The sequence below is a fragment of the Mercenaria mercenaria genome, chromosome 15, assembly GCF_021730395.1.
Source record: "Mercenaria mercenaria strain notata chromosome 15, MADL_Memer_1, whole genome shotgun sequence".
Classification (NCBI taxonomy): domain Eukaryota; kingdom Metazoa; phylum Mollusca; class Bivalvia; order Venerida; family Veneridae; genus Mercenaria; species Mercenaria mercenaria.
This window is the reverse complement of record NC_069375.1, coordinates 71,929,036-71,954,181: the sequence shown is the minus strand read 5'-3', so window position 1 is coordinate 71,954,181 and position 25,146 is coordinate 71,929,036. Positions and strand designations below refer to the sequence as shown.

Sequence of the window (25,146 nt, the reverse complement as noted above, 5' to 3'; positions counted from 1 at the left end):
CCTGATTTTACATGCATCAGCATTCCTTCCTGCCTGATTTTACATGCATCAGCATTCCTTCCTGCCTGATTTTACATGCATCAGCATTCCTTCCTGCCTGATTTTACAAGCATCAGCATTCCTTCCTGCCTGATTTTACATGCATCAGCATTCCTTCCTGCCTGATTTTACATGCATCAGCATTCCTTCCTGCCTGATTTTACAAGCATCAGCATTCCTTCCTGCCTGATTTTACATGCATCAGCATTCCTTCCTGCCTGATTTTACATGCATCAGTATTCCTTCCTGAAAATGTGAAGCTGTAGAACCACTGACACATGACTTAGTTTCTCTTGCTTTTACTCAAAGAAGGGGGATAACTAGATGTGTGTCTATAGGACACAGGTGTCCCCCACTCCTGCCACTGTAACATGGTTTAATGACTCAGTTTAAACAATTTTTAAGATGTTTGCAACACAAACTTTTAAGAACCTTATGTGTATTTTTCACTTAGTTGGCCATAACTCTGGCCTAGCCGAGTAAAATCCTAAAGAGAACACTTCACAGGCTATAAAACAATCCTCTAATGTTTTATAATTCTAGGTAAAGTACATTTTAACATACATGTTTAACAAACTTTTTTTGAGTAAGTCTGGACAAGAAGTCTGGTCTTGTGTAGTGAAATAATGACTGTAGGTAAAAATATTTTTGGAGCTAAGAGCGACAAAACATTAAAATGACAATTTTTTCCTAGGTCAGGGGCCATAACTCCTACAATACTGAATGAATCCTGACGTAAAACCCCAGGTGCACAACTGCACATGCTGACCAACATTCCTGTAAACTTCGGTGACTCTAGGTCAAATACTTTTGGAGCTACGCACGACACAACACTAAAATGACCAATCTTTTACTAAGTCAGGGGCCATAACTCCTACACGACTGAATGAATCCAGACGCGAAACCCAAGGTGCACAACTACACATGGTGACCAACATTCCTGTAAAGTTTTGTGACTCTATGTCAAATACTTTTGGAGCTAGGCACGACACAACACTAATATGACCAATTTTTACAAAGTCAGGGGCCATAACTCCTACACAACTGAATGAATCCAGACGCGAAACCATAGGTGCACAACAACGCATGCAGACCAACATTCCTGTAAAGTTTTGTCAAATACTTTTGGAGCTAGGCGCGACACAACATTCTCGGAAGGACGGACGGATGGAAGGACCGACAGACAGACAGACTCTATATGCCACCACCACTCATGGGGGGGCACAAAAAAACATTTTATGCAGGTTAACTTTTTTATTCTCAACAAAAGTTAGTCAGTGTATAACATATTCATGATAACATACCAAATATCGATTCAAACAATGTGAACTTGTGTAACTAAACAGCTGTGTTCACAGACTGTACACAGAGTTCCTCAAGTATTTCATACCTCCTTTATTTAAAATCTGTGAATATAACCCATCAGTATAATTACATTTTTCTCGATAAAGATGCACATACTGTAATATCAAGTATTTGAATGTCATTTTCTCCAGTTAATTATCATGCATACCTCCTTTAGAAGTAATGCCTAACTCTGAATCAAATGCCTAACTTTGTGTTTAATACATAACTTGTATATTGTATATAATGCATAACTTTGGATAGTCTATGTATATCATCTTCATTTTTTCCTCTTTTTCAGTCTCTTCATATGTTTGTATGGACCTTTACCATGTCTCTTTGCTTCTTGTACCTCTTCATACTTTCTTTTATTAAACCTGAAATATTTAAATATTCCATTCCAAGTTAAGAAAGATATTAAATCTACACCACTATAAAATATTCAAATCCATGTCAACAAAGATCTTAAACATGCAACATTCAAATATTCCATTCCATGTTAACAATGCTCTGAAACGCTCATCAATATCATGGAGAAACAAGAGCTGTCACAGGAGACAGCAAGCTCTGCTATTTTGATGGTGGATTGTGAAAGTCGGCACATATCTGAGGAAGCTGGAGCAGTCACTGGAGGGCTAAATTACTCCAATTGGACAATAGCTTGAGTCTGTGTCAAAAGTATTAAGAGAGATAGTGTATCAATACATTAAATAAGTATAATTCCAAGAAAAAAGTGGAACTACTTTTTTAAGTTCAAATCAAATCCATTTAGAAATAACTTAGACAGAATGAAACAGTGTAAATTGTCAGCAGGGTGGGTAGCATTAATTAGCGACTGCAGATATAAAGAGAATCAGGCGACTTGCATTTCACTTTGAGGTTAGATTTGAACGAAGTTTTAAGTTTCAAAGCGCCTAGTATTTTGCTCAAGTTGCCCACTAGCGAGAGCCCTGGTTTATGAAGTTACAGAGTTAACTCGAATTACAGACTGATGGATAGATGAATTGACCAATGGACATACCTAACTGAAACACAGTCCCCTTATACTCTCTACCTAACTGAAATACAGTCCCCTTATACTCTCTACCTAACTGAAATACAGTCCCCTTATACTCTCTACCTAACTAAAATACAGTCCCCTTATACTCTCTACCTAACTAAAATACAGTCCCCTTATACTCTCTACCTAACTGAAATACAGTCCCCTTATACTCTCTACCTAACTGAAATACAGTCCCCTTATACTCTCTACCTAACTGAAATACAGTCCCCTTATACTCTCTACCTAACTGAAATACAGTCCCCTTATACTCTCTACCTAACTGAAATACAGTCCCCTTATACTCTCTACCTAACTAAAATACAGTCCCCTTATACTCTCTACCTAACTGAAATACAGTCCCCTTATACTCTCTACCTAACTGAAATACAGTCCCCTTATACTCTCTACCTAACTGAAATACAGTCCCCTTATACTCTCTACCTAACTAAAATACAGTCCCCTTATACTCTCTACCTAACTAAAATACAGTCCCCTTATACTCTCTACCTAACTGAAATACAGTCCCCTTATACTCTCTACCTAACTGAAATACAGTCCCCTTATACTCTATACCTAACTGAAATACAGTCCCCTTATACTCTATACCTAACTAAAATACAGTCCCCTTATACTCTCTACCTAACTAAAATACAGTCCCCTTATACTCTCCACCTAACTGAAATACAGTCCCCTTATACTCTATACCTAATTGAAATACAGTCCCCTTATACTCTATACCTAACTGAAATACAGTCCCCTTATACTCTATACCTAACTAAAATACAGTCCCCTTATACTCTATACCTAACTAAAATACAGTCCCCTTATACTCTACCTAACTGAAATACAGTCCCCTTATACTCTCTACCTAACTGAAATACAGTCCCCTTATACTCTCTACCTAACTGAAACACAGTCCCATTATACTCTATACCTAATTGAAACACAGTCCCCTTATACTCTATACCTAACTGAAATACAGTCCCCTTATACTCTATACCTAACTGAAATACAGTCCCCTTATACTCTATACCTAACTAAAATACAGTCCCCTTATACTCTCTACCTAACTAAAATACAGTCCCCTTATACTCTATACCTAACTAAAATACAGTCCCCTTATACTCTATACCTAACTAAAATACAGTCCCCTTATACTCTCTACCTAACTGAAATACAGTCCCCTTATACTCTCTGGTGTCTTGGGGTACAATTCATCAGAGTGATACATGTATATGAATGCCTTAAGCAGTTGCACTGTGTCACTGACTTGGATATAAGTTTAATCCCATTCACAGAAATTTTGCTTTTACATTTTTCTACCCTTTTCTTTCATAGATATTTCAAAACTGCATACATACATTATTGATCACAATTTCAATACACATGCACATCACGCTAAACACCGACAGCCTTCAATTCTGGATCTATTTAAAAGCTGACTAAATTTCTATATGTAATTATAGAGCACGAACTGTACATACTTTCTAAATTCAGCGTCGGCAAGAAGTTCCTCCACGACAGTCGACTTTCTCTGTTTCTTTGGAATCCTAGAACTGTAGAAATCTGTCGCATCCTCAACCACTTTACCAAACTGTTGATAAAATACAGAAATTATTTATTCAATCATTTAAAGACATTAGTATGACCTACATTTTCTAATAGATCAAACTTGAATGGTGGTCCTCAGAAATGTTTATATCACATGTTTAATGATTGTGGAGTTAAATATAACCCCGTGTCAACTTCTGAAATTACACTAGTGTATTACCGGTAACATTTTCACACTTGACTCCTCTGCAAGCACAAAGAACTTTGGTTGAACTGACTTTGCCTATAAGCTGACCTGATTTCATATTTTTATTTAAATATTTCAGAGTTTGTGTCTGGCATTTTAAGAGCAGCTTTCATAACAAAAACAACTGTAGGGGAGGACCGAGGTGAGCATCCAAGTTCAATGTCGTATCTCACATTAAACTTTTTTTTATATCTTGGAACGCAGCCAGTTTCAGTAGAGCACACTGAGTCTAACATTGTAAAGGCAAGAAAATTTCACTTTAAACAAGGTTCTACTGAGATTTCAGACATATCTCAACAGTGTGATTTTTTTTCCACATCCACAATTCAGAAAAATTGTTAATCTACTTTCTAGCAGAGTTTAAACAACAAAAATTGTGCACCAGATAGTATTGGATTACCTAAACAAAGTACAGTAGTCTGTTACAGATTTGAGACAATGGAATTCTGTATGCGTGGATATATTCCTGGTTTATGAAGTTTGTGAACTGCTGATTCAGGACAATTTCCTAGTGGAAATTTGGCAAATTGCCAAAAAACCTGAACAGGGTTGCCAGCACTCTGGGTGAATAAAATTCCCTGACTTTTCCCTGACCAATTCATGTTTTTCACTGACCAAAACCGCCAAACATTTAAACGGCCTCCTGACCTCCCCTATAGCCGTCCAATCCTCCCATTATTTTTTTTCCAAATGTTTTGTATTTATTTTCCAATATATTAAACATAAACATCAAACACAATGATAATAAACATGGTTTTCTTTCTTGTATGACTGTTTGGTGGTCAAGTCAATGAAACATAATTGTGACTATTGGTCAGTGAAACCTAATTATTAAGAGATACATATCAAAAGCATCTTTGCAAGACATGTAACTATCAAAAATCTAACATCTTTTAAGGTACACTTTCCTCATGGTAAAAATAATAAAGTATGGTTAATAACAAGACCATTGGAACCCTGCTAGTATTAGCAAAATATCATTCTCAAAAATCCAAGATCTGTTATTATACAGTTTCCTAGAGGCAAAAACAATAAAACACCATGACTAATAGCAAGAAAAATGGGGGATTTAAACAAATTAAATGCATGTTACAGTATTACATCATTAAACTTTGTTTTTAATTACTAAAATTTAATGCTTGAAGACTGCCATAGCCACAAAAGTTTAAAATGATTAACTTCTTCAAGCTTTGAAATCATTTTTCCCTGACTTTTCCCTGACTTTCCAGGATTTTCATTTTTCACTGACCAAATTTTAAAATTCCCTGACAATTCCCTGACCTTGAAAAAGAAACCAATTTCCCTGACTTTTCAAGACTGCTGGCAACCCTGCTGAAGTGCCTTATCTTTACCCGACTTAAATGACAAACCTGGAAATTTATGGAAATTTACACCAGCTGATATTTTTCTGAACTTTTCAATTTATACAGTACTGTACACAACTGTGGCATGACCTTAAGTATTCCATAATCAGTGTCAAATCCACTCCAGGACTACTCTGATTTACAAAGTCTTAATCATTTGTCGGATTTCATAAAATACATCATATTTACATTACTGTTCACTAGATCTACCTATAGACTAGATTGTAAGATGCTTTTCTTTGAAAATTAACAATTTATCTAACAATTGATGTCATTAATATCAAATGCTGCAAATACAATATATGGCCACTGTTTTCTGTTTGAATTAACGAGGCAATCAGAGAAAGGTTGGAATAGTGAAATAGTAAATACACTACACCAATTCAGTTATGGTAATTAACAACAAATCCAATCCTTGAATTCTGTCAGTCCAAAAAGCTTGGGAGAACAACGACTTTGGGCAAAATATAAATGTCGGCTAGGGTTTCCATATCTACACTTGAAGGACATGGTAGATTCTCTTTAAATGTTTACCTGCAAAAATATCATTACATATATTTACTTGGAAAATATTTGGGGTGTGGCTTTGAGATCGTTAGCCTTGTAGAAACGTTTAGGATCAAGAGCTTTTCTCATCTGTAGCACTGTAAGATCGTACTTCCTCTCGTCTGTTAACTCTGTTGCCGGCATGTTGAACCATTTACCTCCCTTGGTCTTCTCTCTCTCAAGCTGTAAGTATTTTATTCAGTTTTAGAATAAAAATATGTTAAAGATTCATATATAGCTGAATTATCAGAGCTATCACTAAATGTGATTAATACCCTCAGACGCCACTCTGATCATGACCTTTGACCTCCAAATTTGTTTGTTTGTTTGTTTTGGGTCTAATGCCGTTTTTCAACAGTATTTCAGTCATTAACGGCGGGCAGTTAACCTAACCGGTGTTCCTGGATTCTGTACCAGTACAAACCTGTTCTCCACAAGTAACTGCCAACTTCCCCACATGAATCAGATCAAATAGTCACGGAGAACATACGCCCTGCCAAAGGATCTAACTCGCGACCCAGCGATCCGTAGACCAACGCTCTTACCTACTGAGCTAAGTGGGCGGGCTTCCAAGTTTGACCTTGACTTTAGACAGACCTAGTAACATGTTTTTTTCAGGTTAATAATGGGTGTTAATTTAATGAAGTTCATTCTAGTCATTTAGAAGCTTATATCAAGAAGTATACATAAATTTAAGCTATTTGATCTTTGAGCTGTTAGTATGACCTTGACCTTGAAGTGAGTTACCTGGGTCAACTACCCTGCAAATCATATTGCTAAAGTAAACAACTGATGCTAGAATTCTGCTTAATCCAGTGCTACGTGGCATGAGTGATGTTGCATATTTCATTACCTCTCCTGAATGGACTCAATCAAACCAAGTCAGTTATTATTTTGCTTGGTTGCCTTTAGCACTTCCAAATGATCTTCTAACAGATTTTACTAATAGTTTCAAAAGCAGTTTCCAGTGCTCCAGCTAGGATTAAAAAAGGGCAGGGTGCTGGCACTGAAAAGGGCACTTCTGGGGTGGTGGTCGGTCCGGGACTGTGCTCCCCCGGGGAAAAAATATAACTGGTCCATGCATACTGTGCATTTTAACATACTTTAGGCATGGAATTTGGCATAATTTTGGCACACTTTAGGTATGGTCTTTTAATAGGCTATGTCTGTCATCTCTAATGCACCTATTTATTAACTAAAAATTCTGCTGTTTGTATTTTACATGGCATTGATTTTCAACTTGTAACATTTCTTTGTAATTGCATACTGAATAACAATATCTATGTGTTTAGGCCTATTTTACTGTTTCCTTATATGGACAGAGTCAAAGTAAAGCTATTTTAGCTCTAACCTATAAGTGTGACCTAGACCTTGGACCTAGCAACTGGGCTGCATGCTCTACATGTTGTAAACAGGAAAGTAACAGATTTTTGAAAAGGAAGTCGGCCCTTGATGAATTTCCAGTGATAACATCATCTAGGAATTGAACTTAAGTACTTCTGTATTTCTATTGTTACTTTTGCTGAAATAAACAAGCTTTTCTGTTGCAGTTGGAAAATGAAAAAATCACTAACAGCAAACAAGGAGGATAAATACACGTAATAAAATTAGAAGTTGTCAATTATTATTATGGGTGTATTACAGTATATTTAAATCTCAACAAAAAGACAAATCTTCTAATTATCTTATCTGTAGAATTTGAAACTTAACAATTAATGTCCCCGAGAAATACAGGCAGTGGTTTTTGACAAAACCATAAAATACAAAAATAACAACAAAAACAAGAGGGCCATAACGGCCCTATATCGCTCACATGTTATCACTGCACTTCAGGACAGGAAGGTCAAAAAATCATAATCAAGATCAATCAAAAGAATCATGAGTAAATATAGTTGAAATTTTCTTAAAGGTACAGATATGTCAAAATACACCTAAAAATTGGAGGTACCATCCATGTTGTACCACAGAAAAGTGGTCTCGGTTTTTCCTTATGGCCAATAATAAAGAAGTTACTAAATAAGCTATTTATAGCAACATAAAATAAAGTAACCCCTGGGGCTGGGTCAATTTGACCCTGGGTGATTAAGATTTGAACAAATTTTGTAGAGGTCCACTAGGCAATGCCACATGTGAAATATCTAAACTCTAGGCATTCTAGTTTATTTTTAGAAAATTTTAAAGATTTTTCTATGTACAATTAAGTAACCCAATGGGGCGGGGTCAATTTGACCCCGGGGGTCATGGTTTGAACAAATTTTGTAGAAGTCTACTAGGCAATGCTACATGGCAAATATCTTAAGATCTAGTCCTTCTGGTTTATTTTTAGAAAATTTTCAAAAGATTTTCCTATGTAAAATCAAGTGACCCCTGGGAGGGGGTCAATTTTGGCCCCAGGGGTCATGATTTGAATAAATTTTGTAGAGGTCCACTAGGCAATGCTACATGTCAAATATCTATGCTCTAGGCCTTCTGGTTTATTTTTAGAAAATTTTCCTATGTAAAATCAAGTGACCCCTGGGGCGGGGTCAATTTTGACCCCAGGGGTCATGGTTTGAACAAATTTTGTAGAGATCCACTAGGCAATGCCACAAGTGAAATATCTAAGCTCTAGGCCTTCTGGTTTGTTTTTAGAAAATTTTTGAAGATTTTACTATGTAAAATCAAGTGACCGCTGGGGCAGGGTCAATTTTGACCCCGGGGTCATGATTTGAACAACTTTAGTAGAGGTCTACTTGGCAATGCTACATGTCAAACATCTAAGCTCTAGGGCTTCTGGTTTTTGAGAAGAAGATTTTTTAAGATTTTCCTATGTAAAATCAAGTGACCCCTGGGGCGGGGTCAATTTTGACCCCGGGGTCATGATTTGAACAAATTTGGTATTGGTCCACTAGGCAATGCTTCACACCAAATATCTAAGCTCTAGGGCTTCTGATTTTTGAGAAGAAGATTTTTAAAGTTTTTCCTTTCGGTTGCCATGGCAACCAGAGTTCTGCATGGAATTCAATTCTCTGAAAACTTTTGAAAGAGGGCCGCCCAAGGATCATTCCTGTGAAGTTTGGTGTAATTCTGCCCAGTGGTTTTCAAGAAGAAGATTTTTTTTAGAAATTGTTGACAGACGACGGATATCAAGCAGTCACAAAAGCTCACCTTGTCACTTCGTGACAGGTGAGCTAAAAACCAGATTTTATGTATACAGCATCTTGAGCGATGAAATTTGGTCCTACTTCCAAGGCGACTAGGTTTCTATATTTCAGATAAAACTTCTTGACAAAATGAAAATCAGTAAGACATTTCCTTCCTTCAAGCATTTCACAATGTCTTTATAAACATTTCTAGAATATCAAACTAAAACTTGCAACTTTCTTCTTTATGTGTATATTTAACAAACAGTATTTGAAAGATGCTTAAATGCACATCAAACATACCTTTTTTAACCATAAATTAAGTGACATTACTTAAAAAAAATATAAGAAAATACCAACTTTTCTTTGTTTCTTCTGTTGTCTAACACTAACATGTGTGGTCTGTATCGAATCCTGTCTCTCAAAGTCATCTGTTATCATGCTTTTCTTCATTACCTACAGCACAACATGTACAGTCTCATTAATTCCCAAAGAGTACATGGCATTTTCTAAACATGTTTGTGTAAAGATATAGAGGATATTTGTTTGTTTCAGTGAAATATCAATTTTATTTCACAAGTGAGCACCAAAAACTCATATTTACACGAGTGGTGCAGCCTAGAGCTAAGTAACTTTTTTTGGTGCTCACGGGTGAAATAAAATTGATATTACACTGACACAAACAAATTTTCTTTTTATTTTATGTGTAAAACACTACTTCTGTTGCGCAATTTATAAAATGTTGAAAATCGCGGGAAAAGTCAGCAGAAAGCATAACGCAAATGACGTTATTTTAACGACATATTTGTCATTATGGTCCCCGGTATTTGTAACGCTTGGTATACAATTTGACTTCAATCGTGACGGAGGAACTAGTTCAGCAAAAACAGTGAAAAATAAAAAAGATAATCTACTGTTTCAAAACTGTGGATTATCACTTTTATTTTACTGAGAAAACTCTATAATTCACTGGAAAACATAAAATAAAGATACTTCACTAAATGGATGTGTAAAATACAGTCAAATTTCTTTCACTCACACTCTATGGGACCTGAAGAATTTCATCATACTTCAATACATGTAAGTGCGAATACAGTCTAACTTTGTTTGCTAAAACTCTGACAGACCATCAAAATTTCTAAAGGTAATCAGTAGTTCCATGGAACAATATATACATTATACAGGGCACTTTGCCATGACCTGACAATTAGAAGCAAAAGGCAGTGTTTAAACTTTTCAGGTTTGAGTGGACAAAGACTGACTGCAAAAATACTATGTGTAAATATAGAAATTATGTTTAAATATTCATTCTTAAAAGTAGTAATCAATGTACTTTTCATAATGTGGTATTTATTTGAACCTTTGCATAGCGGACAATTTCTGTTTACAGAATTCAATTCCTGAAGTGAAAAATGTGATCATATTGTGCTGACAGAGTAAAACAACCTGCTAGCAATTTATGTAAATGATTAACAATTGTTCTTGTTAGCAAGTTCTCCCAGAGCTTATAATATTATTGCTGAACTCTTGTACGGTCACACATTAAACCGGAATCCACCTAAAAACCGGAATACACCGGAATACACTTTCCATAACCGGAATACACCTGTATTTTTTAAGTTAAAGGTATTTTTGAAGGGTTTTTGATATAATTCAATCATATACATCATAAATAATTAACATACGAAAGGAAAATAAAATACGTTTACGCAAAATGATTTTATACGAGAATGAAGTTCGGCGACCGCGCGGGAAATTTCCATAACCGAAATACACCCGTATTTTATTAATAAATGGTATTTTTGTAGGGTTTATTGCAGAAGTCATTCGTGTATAATATATATAATACGTTTACAAAAGGAAAATACAATACTTTAACGCAAAACGATTTTATACGAGATTTGGATTTGGCGAGCGCACGGAAATTTCCATAACATAAATGCACTCGTCCTTTTTAAAAAAATAAATAGTATTCTCTTAAATAAACACTTTTTATCATTTTTTGTAAGTTGTAGAACCATGTTCAATCAGATTAAATATGAATGAATATTTGAGAGAAGTTTATTAAAAGTTAATTCTGTATACGAGATTATAACTTTACGATCTTACGGAAATGTTTTACGCTTACGTCGCTATGACTAGATACCGGAATGTTGATTATTAAAATTTATTTAATTGTTTCTTCAAATAATAAGAAAATAATTTAAGACAAAAAATATCAATATTCGATTTTAAATGAATCATAAACAAAATACGGGTCCCGACATAAACCGCGCGGATCGGAAAGGGCTTAACATGATCGGAAAGGGCATGTCACATGTTTATTATTGAAACTTATTTAATTGTTCCTTCGTATTTCATTTAACAAATAAAAAAGAAAATAAACTATGAATGATAAAATAGCAATTTTTGATTTTTAAATGAATTATAGACAAAATACGAGTGGCATAAACCGCGCTGATCGGAAAGGACATAACAATGTTTTAATATTTTATTTTTAACATGATCGGAAAGGGCATGTCACATGTTTATAATTGGAAATTATTTAATCATTTCTTCATATTTCGCATTTCGTTTAACAAATAAAAAAGAAAATTAATTAAGAAAAAATATCAATATTTAATTTTTAAATGAATTATACACAAAACACATGTCAGTGCATAAACCGCGCTGATCGGAAAGAACCGGCAGTATGTTTATTATTGGAACTAATTGAATTATTTCTTCATGTTTAATTTGATAATATAAGAAGAAAATAAATTACGAAAAATCAGTTTTCAAAAGAATTATATTATGTTTAATATATAAATATAAAAAAGTTTACTGCGCTTATTTCCAAAGCACAATTAAGATCCTTTGAATATATGCAGCGTAACAAACACGTGCCTCTGATTAGTCCTGATAGAGTTTGATTGGATTATCACACCTATTGATTATATCAATTAATCAGTATATTTGTAAGCACATATATGCGACATGTGACAAATAATGTCTGACAATGTAAGTGCAGTTAAATATGATAAGCTTTTGTTTAATTTCATACTTGTCGTTATAATTGCAAATTGAAAAATTGAAGAAAAACAGGTACATTCAGTATAATTTTTTATTTTTCATGTACTTTAACGTATCAATACTAATTCAATGTTTTGCTAAAACAGCGATATATTGTAGATTTAAACATTTTGATTCCTCCTTCCTAAGTCTCGATCATAATGTCTCGGGTATCGTAGTCGTTTTCCTGTATCAACATAGTCTTCCTTTAAATACTTTTTCAGTGTTTTATTTACAGAATTCCTTATTTTGTTAAAATCAGTTTTATTAATTCCAGTCCACTCCGGAAATTTAGGAAAAGTGTTTTTACGTCGTAACTTTACCAAAATTCAGAAATTACATCGTGAAAAACGTCAACAAACTTATTATTTGGATTGACTGGAATTTACCGGGGATCGTAAAGATACAAAACATCATGCCGGTAATTTTCCATTCCACGAGCACGTGCGACCTATCGTAATATCTAATTTACATCGCTCGACGTTACTTTTGTTAATCAACACGTACAAAAAAACGCGCGTAGTGTATTCATTTTTTAATATTATCGCTTCAAGTTTTCAACACCGCTTAAGAAGTAATACAGTTTGAATTCTATAACGATTTTAATAAGATATCGACAGTAATGTAGGGAAAATTCTATAAAAACGGTCGAATTTTCACATAATTATTTGTAAAACTTCAAACAGCGCGATCTTAATTACTTATTTCTTTCTAAAAGTAAATAAATGATACATACTATGGCCATAAAATTCAGACTTTTGACCAGGAAGTACAAAGAACAGAATAAAAAAAATCTTAAATAATGAAAAAGCGGCAGCAATTTAAATAAATGGAGTAAAACGATTTTTGGCAAACAGATTTCTGTTAGTGTACGTGACCTCGTGAACGTAAATAGAAATGTGGTTTTAAATAAAGCAATACGATGTCGTTGCTGATTTAAATGCATCTTTGTACATGTATATTTTTGTAAATTAATTATTTATTTTAGATATGATTGATTTCTATCATAAACCCTAAAAATACGATTTATTTAAGAAATACGGGTGTACATTAGAGAATTTTAGGGCATGGAAATTCATTTACGAATACGCAAATTTCCAGTGCCTTCGCCGATTTTCAATCATGTACAAAACGTAATGCGCAAAATTATTTTAATTTCATTTTGAAAATTAATTATTTATGATATATATTTTTGAATTCAGTCATAAACCACTTCAAAAATAGCATTTGTTGAAGAAATACGGGTGTATTTCGGTTATGGTAATTTCCCGCGCGGTCGCCGAATTTCAATCTCTTATAAAATCGTTTTGCGTGAACGTATTGTATTTTCCTTTGGTATGTTGATTATTTATGATATATATGATTGAATTATATCAAAAAACCTTCAAAAATACCTTTAATTAAAAAAATACAGGTGTATTCCGGTTATAGAAAGTGTATTCCGGTGTATTCCGGTTTTTAGGTGGATTCCGGTTTAATGTGTGACCCCTCTTGTAGCTTTACTGCAAAAAAGAAGAACTCCAGAGCTTTGATATATTGCAAATAAGTTTAGTTCACAGCTGATTTTGCCAGTATATGTTCATTATCAATAATAATTTATAAGCCTTTGTTCCATACCGTGACTGTGTTTTGTATACAAGAATTCATATTGGAGAAGCTGAAATGTGTTTGTGCTACACACAGCAAACAGAAAATGCAAATGCTTTTCTCCCTAGTGTGTTTACTATATTCTTTGGAGTCCGATAAACAAATCTTTATTAAGGAAACCAGTAAATTATTTTGTACAGTGTCGTGTAGTACAACCAAGTCAATTGAAATAATAAGATTCCACATTCTTTGGCTGTTTGATAATCATTTTTTTTATCTAAACAAAACACAAAAATTCACTTACTATTTGTGTTGTGTTTAGATGAAAAATATGATTCTCAAACTGGATTTTTATCAACATGATGAACTCATTTAAGAATTCTTTGGCTGTGTTATGAGCCAGTTCTTTTCCTTACTAGCCAGACAATGACCAGATGACATACAGAAAACATGTAATTGACTGTAAGCTATAGAGTGTCTTAAATGGTTGCAGAACCTTAAAATTGGGGTAAAAAGCCAGCAATATACCTCTGGTTCCCTGTGTTTCTGTTTGTCTTTACTGATATTCTTATGAATCTTCGATTTACTAAGGGGATCAACATTGACATACACATCGTTAACTGCCACTCCAGCTTCAAGTTTGCTTGACAGAAGTCTGAAAATATCAATAAACATTTGATATTAAAGAATCAGTATCAAAAGTGATCAAGCAAATTCGATGAATTGGTATCCCCTGCTGAAAGGGTTTGTGGTGAGGAATGGTCAAAAGATCTGGCAAAAAGCTAAGGATGTTACTAAGAAGCAAATAATTTCATTAGTTCATTAGTCAAAATCAAAATCAGTTAGACAGAAAATGAATGCTTATTTAGGAGAGGGGGGTGGTGACAATTTTTTTTTGTGTGGGTGGGTGGGTGGAGGGGGTGTGACCAAGGCAAGGTGGTGAAGGTGGTGACCAGGTGTGGGTACACAACTTCACATGTTTATAATTAATGTTCATGGAAAAGGATGAAAGAAGTTTATTGAAATTCTACCGACTGGTTGGTTCATTATGTATAAATCTGTGGATTTTTAAACAATTAAAGGGCAATAATTCTAAGAAAAATTGACCAATTAAAAACAAAATGATGGGCATCATCGAAGTATGTTGGTTCATATTTATTTCAAGTTACATGAAATTCTACCAGCTTATTATTGAGAAAAGGCTACAGACGTTAATTTTTCATTAAATCAAGAGCAATAACTCAAACAGAAATTGACCAATCCAGAAAAAAACTTAATGGGCATCTTCACAGTATACTGGTTCATGTTTATTTGAAGTTTTATGAAATTCAACCTGCTAGTTACTGAGAAATAGCTGTGGACAGACATTTTTGGGCATTTTTCATTAAATCAAGAGCAACAACTCCAAAGGAAATTGACCAATTATAAAAAACAAACTTGACACCAATCATCGCAGTATCTTGGTTCATGTTTATTTCAAGTTTTATGAAATTCTACCAACTAGTTACTGAGAAATAGCCGCGTCTGGACATTTTTGGGCATTTTAAATCAAGGGCAATAGCTCTAAGTGAAGGGGGTGGGGGTGGAGTGTAATGGTATGGAGTGTAACAACAAAATGTCTCTAAGAATGCAATAAGTGAACAAACACTCTAGATACTCATTTTTAAACCAACAAAAATGATCCCCAAAACATATTTAAATGTATACTGAATATTTTATTGGATTCAGTAGCCACTGTTTTAAACCAAAGCAATCCAACATGTCCAAGGGAGAAGAAAAAAAGCAAAAACTTGAATGCTGAATTGAAACTGGACTGCAAACGAATTCATGAGTGTTACACCCAATAAATATGTTATAAAACCAGTTTCTGTTGTTCTCACACTGAGAAATTTTCAGGAGTAAAATTACTCAGGACTAGTAACATGAATAAATTTCAGATTTTACCATTTTCTCATTCACCAAAATTAAGATGAGTTAATACTCAATAGCAAAAACAATTATCTGGAGCCCTTGCTGATCTACAATGTACCTGTATTTTAAGCATCTACTTAAAATAACATTTATTCACTTAAAATTTCTCCTGGTAAAAACACCTTTAAAAGCCTTGCTGGCACAAAATTCTTTCCTAAATTACATGGCCGTGAAAATTACATTTTTTGACAAAGCTGCCATGTGTATAGAGACACAGCTGCCATGTGCATAGCCTCAGCCTTCCTAAGTTCATTGTCTGCTATAAAACTCATTCAAAAAATGGAATCTGAACTTCAATTGACCCTGATTTAAATAGAAAATTAATGTCATTTGAATTTTATCAAACCCCTTTTCTCTTTTCTTTTTCATCTTTTGCTCTTTCTTCCACCTTTGACGTTCTATATGGTCTGTTTCTGCTTTCTCATTTTCGCTATCAGTGTCTTCACTAGAACTGGACATGTTTTTATTTTCTAAAAGTTTACTGGCAGAACTGTCAATATTTGTCAAGTCATAAGAAACTACGTCATTAAAATCTTGACCTTCAGAGTCCACATCAACCGTTTCTGCAAAATTTGTGAGGTCATAAGCGACAATATCGTCTAAATCGTTGTCTTTGTGAGTAGGGCCCTTGTCAATAAAAAAATTGTTCAACTCTGTGCTGTCAACATCATTCTCGTTTGCTTGATCTAATCCTTTCTTTTCACATTTTTCGGATGTATCAACCTTTTTAAATGTTTGATAAATCAGTTTATGTCTTGTAGAGGTGCTGGTCCTTTCTTCACTGGCATTCTTATTTTTACTTTTGGAAGAACTTCTCTTTTCTTTCTGTTCAACAGAACTTAGATTACGTTTTATAGCTTGGAAAGCCTTAAATACATCTTTGTCGACTTCTTCACCACTACTTATTTCACTATCAGAAGTAGAACTATCTGAAGACATCTTTTATATGATTTTCACGTGTTCCAGGTGACCTAAGGACATCCACAGGAAATTGCTACACCGAAAACATTTGAGATAAGTAGTGCAAAACTTTAACTATACTTACGCTATAGTGTACCCAATATCTTAATAAATTAAAGACATCATACTGTAGAACATACTAAGTTTCACTGATTTTTTTAACTTTACTAATTATTTTACTTTCAATCATTAAAATAAAATTTCTTCCGCGTAATGAACTATTTTCAATTTTCAGGGGCAGTAATGCAAAACTAACTTCCGATGTAAATATCAACAAAAGAAGGAAGTCTTTAAAATATACAGGTTTTACCGGAAAAATTAGTGCTATTTCGCTTGAGACTGGCAAAATGCATCTTGACATTACAAATTATATCATCAGACTTATTTTGCCTTTGTGTTTGGTTTGTCTTTGTAAATGTCAAAACTTGAAATGTGAGGGGAATTCTTCAGATCCTGACATTCATCAATGTTCAGAGTTGTTAATGGGTCAGTATTATTGTGATGAACCAGAAATTGACTCAGAGACACAACAAGCAAGAGGCTGCAATTCAAAAACTCGCACAGTAACTGTTCCTTGTAAACCAGCTCCGGGAGTCCTATGTTATCCTGATAAAAGCTTAAAAGACTTATCGGCATCTGGAAATCCGTGTGAATTTGATGGCGAACAAATAGGCTTTTATCAAGAAAGAGCCTGCAAATGGACAAATGGGTATAATTTTGAAACAGCGCTTTTACTGTCAGTTTTCTTAGGAATGTTTGGAATTGACAGATTCTATCTTGGATACCCTGCAATAGGATTACTGAAGTTTTCAACCCTTGGATTTTTTTTCCTTGGGCAACTGATCGATGTTCTGTTGATAGCAACACAAACGGTTAAACCCTCAGATGGTTCAGACTATATCATTGATTATTTCGGTGCAGGACTTATAAAATTAACAATGAATAATGAAACTATTATCAAACTCGATGACTTGTAAAGTACCTGGCTGCTGTGATGTGGATTGTTAGTGTTGGAACACGCCCTTAGTTATATGAACGTTGCAAGGTAGTGACTGTGAAGAAGTTGACTGATTTCAAGAGCATGTGATCAGATTGTGTGCCATTTTAAATTCCAGCACAGAAACTGAATGTGTGGACCATAAGATATAGGCATAATGTATCAGTTGTGGTCATTTTTATGCAGGAAAAAAAACTTGAATGTGCTATTTTTATGAATGGCTCGTGACAAAGTCAGAAGTTCAAGAGGTGTTCAAAGCAAATCCTTTGCTGATAGAGATAAAAAAAAAAGATTTGTACATGTAATCTGACATCTACAAGTAAGAAACACAGGCTCTGTGACCACCATGGCCAAGACAGTTCAACTCTATTGATGTTGTTCAGGATGTGTTGATCATTTGGAATATTTGGATTCTGCCATCATAATTACTATGATCATACTTGAGTCTTTCATTCAAAATATTTATTCATCACTATTCAGTCAGTGCATGCATGTTTACCAATTGGTAAACTGACATTTAAGTATAATAAAACTTGCGAAATACCAAACACTAAACATGTGGAAGAATGATTTCAAATTTTATTGCCAATTGTTTTGTAAGCTGCCTGAAGGGTGAGCATCTAGTTGCCGCTTTATACATCAGTTAAATCCATAGATCTTTCAGATTGTTGCACTTGCCTTGTCATGAGTTTAACTTCAAAGTTTTAAAGATATGAAAAGATAACAATGACAGGGAGCACTAAACATATATCATAATGCTACATTGTATCTTGAACAGTTTTCAAAATATCTGCCTTCAGGCTTCTGTACTTTTCCTTGTCTAGAGCATATATTAAATGATTTTTTGTTGTATAATGATGAAAAGCAGTTCAGAGAATAAGAAATGTACATATGTTGTTTTTGTTGTATGTGTATTTTCCAATGATTCTCTAGTATTGAGGGATATCTTAGTTTTGACAATAATCCATTCTGAATAACTATGATACTAGCATACATGTTTCTCTGAACATCACTGTATGAGCTGCACCATGAGAAAACTAACATAGTGGTTTTGTGACCAGCATGGATCCAGACCAGCCTGCACACTCGCGCAGTCTGGTCAGTATACATGCTTTTCGCTAACAGTTTCTTTAATTATGCTCCCCTTTGAAGAAGGAGGGGTATATTGTTTTGCAGATGTCGGTCGGTCAGTCGGAAAGTAGACCAATCCATTTCCGGATGGTAACTCAAGAACGCTTGGGCCTAGGATCATGAAAGTTGATAGAGAGGTTGGTCATCACCAGCAGATGACCCCTATTGATTTTGAGGTCTGTATGTCAAAGGTCAAGGTCACAGTGACCCTGAATAGTAAAACGGTTTCCGGATGATAACTCAAGAACACTTAGGCCTAGGGTCACGAAAGTTGATAGGAAGGTTGGTCATGACCAGCAGATGACCCCTATTGATTTTGAGGTCAGTATGTCAAAGTTCAAAGTCACAGTGATCAGGAACAGTAAAATGGTTTCCAGACAATAACTCAAGAACGCTTGGGCCTTAGTGTCAGGAAAATTGATAGTTAGGTTGGCCGCGACCAGCAGATGACCCGTATTGATTTTGAGATATTTAGGTCAAACTTTCAAGGTCAAGGTCACATTGGCCAGGAACAGTTAAAAGGTTTCTGATCTTCTTGTCCAAAACCATAGGGCCTAGGGCTTTGATATTTGGTATGTAGCAAAACCTAGTGGTCCTCTATCAAGATTTTTCAGATTATTTCCCTGGGGTCAAATATGGCCCCACCCAGGGGGTCACATGGTTTATACAGACTAATGTAGGAAAAAGCTTTGAAAAACCTCTTGTCCAAAACCGCAGGGCCTAGGGCTTTGATATTTTGCATATGACATCATCTAGTGGTCCTCTACTAAGATTGTTCAATTATTCCCCTAGGGTCAAAATATGGCTCCACCCTGGGGGTCACATGGTTTACATAGTCTTATATAGGGAAAAACTTTTTAAATCTTCTTGTCCAAACCACAAAGACTATGGCTTTGATTTTGTAATGTAGCATCATTTAGTTGTTCAAATTATTCCTCTAGGGTCAAATATGGCCCCGCCCTGAGCATATAATTTCTGTTCCTTGTGCAATTACTAAAATGCTTCAAGGGGGGCATTTCGTGTTCGACGAGCTCTTGTTGCAATTTAGGCTCTGAAAGCGAACAGCATGGATCCTGACCAGACCGCACGGATGCGCAGGCTGGTCTGGATCCATGCTCAGGTCGCAAAGCCACTATGTTGGCTTTCTCATGGCTCAGTTTCATATATATTTTTCTGATGTATGAAGCAATATTACACTTCAGGTCACGTTTAGTGGAATTTATTTTTAAATTTATACTTAATTTTTTCAAATTTTTGCTTTCACTTTGCAAAGTTCTATAGATTTTTTTGGAAATTAAAAGAAATTTAAAGTTAACATTTATAGCCTGCTGGTGGCAAGTAATTTTGTCTTTGAGACCAGTGTAAACCATCAACCAGCAAGGATGTACAAGCTGATCATGGTCTGCACTGATTGCTTTTCAGTCAGTAAATTTTCATTAAACACCCTTTTATTCATAAGTGGTACTGCCCTAACTGAATGATGGACCAGTCCATTTAAAAATTTAGCAATGTAAAGGTCAATAATAGATTGAAATTTATGAGGAAGTGCAGAGAGTAAAAACACTGTTTTTCCTTGAATCATTGCAGAATTACAAAACAAATATATCACAGTCACCTCTTTGCACATAATTAAAGTAGTTCTGGACATTTCAAACACAGGAAATGATGGCTTAATGTTATGTTTGGTAAAACATAGAAATGTGAATAATGATCACTAGTTTCAATAACAATTTCATAACTGCAGTGGGCTTTTACCTATGAGTAAGAGTCACCTGACAATGGCTCTTCCATTCAAGGTATGAATTATATACAGGTTTGACTTTCCAGAAAATACAATCTGCCTTGCTAAATTTCTATAATTAACTTGTGATCTTTTAATCTGGATAGTATCTTTAATTGGGTCAGGTAGGGTCAAAAACTAGGTCACCAGGTCAAATCAAAGGAAAAGCTAGATAGTTAGTTAGATAGAGAGAGAGAGAGAGAGAGAGAGAGAGAGAGAGAGGGGGGAGAGAGAGAGAGATGTTTATTCGGGTTAAAACACACATATACAAGTTACAAATACCACATTTATCACACATTAAAACAATTTACACAAATTTAAGCTAAAATGTCCAGTAGTCGGGTAACTAAAAGTTATAGTTTCACATAAATAAAACACAGATTATCTAGTTAACTAAGATCACAATGTAATTTGAATCACAGCTAGCTAGGCTTATTAATACTATGTGTACCTTTATATTATAGAAACAAATGTTAAATTAGACTAAGATAATGAACATTTTAGAGGCCACATTTATGACCATATCTTAATGAAACTTAGTCATGTTGGTCAGAATGTTTATCTTGATGATTCCTAGGTCAGGTGAGCAATATAGGGCCTTCATGACCCTCTTGTTTGCAGATGTTCTTGACTCTGAGTAAAATGAACATGTTGAAAAGCTCAAATTAAAATAATGCTTGAGCTTTCCTGGTTAAAGTTTTTCGACAGCCTTTGTTTTTCTGTCATATCTTTGTTATTATAGCTTATATCTTACTTCAACTTCACATAAACATTGTCTAGCATAAACAATGTATGTACGTGGGCTGGGCCCATTATACCTAAGGTCTAGGTCACCAAGGTGTTTGATATACTTGGGTTATTTTTAAGGTTAAAGTTTTTCGGCAGTCTTTGTTTTTCTGTCATATCTTTGTTACTTTTGCATATATTTTACTGTAAATTCAAATAAACATCGCCAGCATATAAAAAAAGCAGGGGCTGGGCCTATTATATGCAAGGTCAAGGTCACCACAATGGTGTCAGTTTGGAATTATTTTCATGTTATTTTTTTTTTCAAAAGCTGAAAGCTTTGCTTATAGACATATCTTTGGTACTTTAAAATATAATTACTTAAAAAAATTAAAAGGATTACTTTATAATCAACATCTGCCAGTAAGGTTACAGTCTCTATAACTCTAATTGTTTTTTTTGGACAGAATTTCACCTTTCATTCTTAAAGTTTTTTGGCAATCCTGACTTTTGGATGTAACTTTAGTACAATATCAGATAAAGACTTGAAACTCAAATTGTATCTTTATCCTCGTCATTGGCATGACTGTGTGGTAACAATTCCCATAACTCTAATTTGTATTTTTGATCAAATTATGCCCCTGTCATACTTAAAATTTTTGACAAACTTTGTTTTCTGAACATAACTTTGGTACTATATATGATAATGACTTGAATCTTTACCATCATTATCTGCATGAAATTTTTCATAACTAATTCAAATTTGTGTTCTTTACAGAATTATGCCCCTTGGTGTATCTTCCTTTTAAAGTAGAGGTCCCTTATTGATACATAATTATGTTCATTTTACCGTCATATTGCAGAATAGTGGAGTGCGCTGTCTTACAGACAGCTCTTCTTAATGTTTAATGATCAATTAGACCCAGTGATAACTAGTACATGCCTGTTATATTAGACCAAAATATGAAAAATTGCTTTACTGGATCTATGTAGACATAACATGTCAGTATGTATAAAAGTTTTTTAAACAAATGACTGTTATGTATTGCATTTAACCTTTACTCTGCTGAATATCTGTAATGGACTGGTTCATCATTCAGTTTGGGCAATACCATTTATTATTTGAAGAGGTGTTGACTGGAAGTTTACTGACAGAACAGCGAACAGTGCAGACCATGATCAACCTGCACTGGTGGCAAAGGCAAAATTACTTGCCGCCAGCAAGCTAAATTAAATGTATTTGAGTGCAAAAACACAGTTAGTTTGTATACAGAGTCAAGTTTTAAAAGATTATGTGATGAGGAGTGTCTCTGTTTAAAGTTTGTTGCTACATGTGAAGAGTTTTAGTGATAAATGTGAGTAAAATATACTAGTAAGTCAAATACAATTAGTACTAAAAAATAAAGAGTTTCAATATAAAGAAGGTACTTTATTTGAACTTACTATGTTGTAAATTACCAATGTAAAAAACAGATTTTGGTTTATCAAATTTTGAAGAAAATACTGTTTTATTTTATTTGCAAGTATAGCCTTAAGGATATTGTTGAAACATCTGAACTGGTATTAATCTTTAGCTTGCTAATATCATTCAGTTTGGCCAATACCATTTATTATTTGAAGAGGTGTTCACTAAAAAATTTACTAAATGAATATAGGGAACAGTGCAGACCTTGACCAGCCTGCACAGAAAAACTTTGTTTATACTCTGTGGAGTCCACTTTTCCTTTTTGATCTTGATAAAACTTCAGAATATTAACCATTCATGAAATGTAGATCACATGCAAAACTGAGTACCTTGAGGTCAAAAGCTAGTCTCATTTAGGACTGCTAGAGCAAAAAAAAAGCAAAATAGCTTCAAACAACTTCTCCCCAAAAATGGTTTGATGGATCATCTCAAATCTTCTTCTGTAACATCATTATAAGGTCTTCTGTCAATTTTGTTCAAATGGGGGTGCTTTTTTTATTGCTGCAAGAACTAAAAATAGAAATACTATTTTTTCATAACTGCTTGACGGATCTTCATCAAACTTGATCTGTAGCATAATGGTAAGGTTATCTTCCAAATTTGTTTTCTGCTAGAGGTAAATCTAAAAACAACCCCTAAACAAGTTCTTCTTATGAACCACTGGACAGATCTTTACTAAACTTACTTGGTTGCATCATTGTAAGGTTCTCCAAGTTTGTTTTCAAATGGAGCACGGCCATTAGAGACATACTTCTAAATGATTTCTCCTGAAGAACATCTACAAGTTCATGGATCTTCTTCAGACTTTGTGTGCAATTTCATTAAAAGGTCTTCTCCCATATGTGCTTAGATTTGGGGACTCGGCCCCTTTCACCAATATAGGGGTCACTACAGCTGAAAATAGTGAAACCTGTAAGCAACTTCTCATGAAGTGCATGATAGATCTTCTTTATATTTAATCAGTAGCATTCTTATGGAGGGAAGTTGGCCTCTTTTTTTAAGGGGCCACTAGAACTAAAAATAGAGCTATCTTTAAGTGACGTTTTTTTCATAGCATCTTTGTAAAGTCTTCATGCAAATTTATTCAAATGACCTAGTTACCTTTTAGGTGCCTAACCAAGTTACCATTCAGACACCTAACCTAGTTAACATTCAGGTGCCTGACCAAGTTACCATTCAGTCACCTGACCTAGTTACCATTCATGTGCCTGACCTAGTTCCCATTCAGGCGCCTGACCTAGATACCATTCAGTCGCCTGACCTAGTTACCATTCAGTCGCCTGACCTACCTACCATTCAGTCGCCTGACCTAATTACCATTCAGTTGCCTGACCTAGTTACCATTCAGTCGCCTGATCTAGTTACCATTCAGTCGCCTGACCTATCTACCATTCAGTCGCCTGACCTAATTACCATTCAGTCACCTGACCTAGTTACCATTCGGGCGCCTGACATAGTTACCATTCAGTCACCTGACCTAGGTACCATTCAGTCACCTGATCTAGTTACCATTCAGGTGCCTGACCTAGTTACCATTCAGTCACCTGACCTAATTACCATTCAGTCACCTGACCTAGTTACCATTCAGGCCACTGATCTAGTTACCATTAAGGCACCTGACCTAGTTACCATTCAGTCACCTGACCTAGTTACCATTCAGGTGCCTGACCTAGTTACCATTCAGTCTCCTGACCTAGTTACCATTCAGTCACCTGACCTAGTTACCATTAAGGCACCTGACCTAGTTACCATTCAGTCACCTGACCTAGTTACCATTCAGGTGCCTGATCTAGTTACCATTCAGACCCCTGACCTAGTTACCATTCAGACCCCTGACCTAGTTACCATTCCGTCACCTGACCTAGTTACCATTCAGGCCCCTGATCTAGTTACCATTAAGGCACCTGACCTAGTTACCATTCAGTCACCTGACCTAGTTACCATTAAGTCACCTGACCTAGTTACCATTCAGTCTCCTGACCTAGTTACCATTAAGGCACCTGACCTAGTTACCATTAAGGCACCTGACCTAGTTACCATTCAGTCACCTGACCTAGTTACCATTCCGTCACCTGACCTAGTTACCATTCAGTCTCCTGACCTAGTTACCATTCAGGCACCTGACCTAGTTACCATTCCGTCACCTGACCTAGTTACCATTCAGTCTCCTGACCTAGTTACCATTCCGTCCTGACCTAGTTACATTCAGTCCTGACCAGTTAC

General features: G+C 35.1%; 2 protein-coding genes across 2 annotated transcripts; one reads left to right on the top strand and one right to left on the bottom strand.

The window, feature by feature from the left end:
* Window positions 1-1,273: 1,273 nt before the first annotated feature.
* Window positions 1,274-16,868, bottom strand: LOC123558540 (deoxynucleotidyltransferase terminal-interacting protein 2-like). Its single transcript, XM_053525675.1, is given in 6 exon segments — window positions 1,274-1,760; window positions 3,910-4,019; window positions 6,140-6,316; window positions 9,616-9,711; window positions 14,422-14,548; window positions 16,211-16,868. Coding segments are annotated over 6 exon segments (1,200 nt in total). The 5' UTR covers window positions 16,804-16,868; the 3' UTR covers window positions 1,274-1,663.
* Window positions 16,869-17,060: 192 nt separating this feature from the next.
* On the top strand, window positions 17,061-18,717 carry LOC123558550 (TM2 domain-containing protein 1-like). The gene has a single exon (XM_045350425.2). It carries the CDS (start codon window positions 17,172-17,174, stop codon window positions 17,799-17,801), a length of 630 nt encoding a protein of 209 aa, XP_045206360.2. The 5' UTR covers window positions 17,061-17,171; the 3' UTR covers window positions 17,802-18,717.
* The last annotated feature ends 6,429 nt before the right edge of the window (window positions 18,718-25,146 follow it).

Excerpts from the sequence above, each read along its gene's own strand:
- LOC123558550 (XM_045350425.2), top strand. The coding sequence starts at position 17,172 with ATGCATCTTGACATTACAAATTATATCATCAGACTTATTTTGCCTTTG.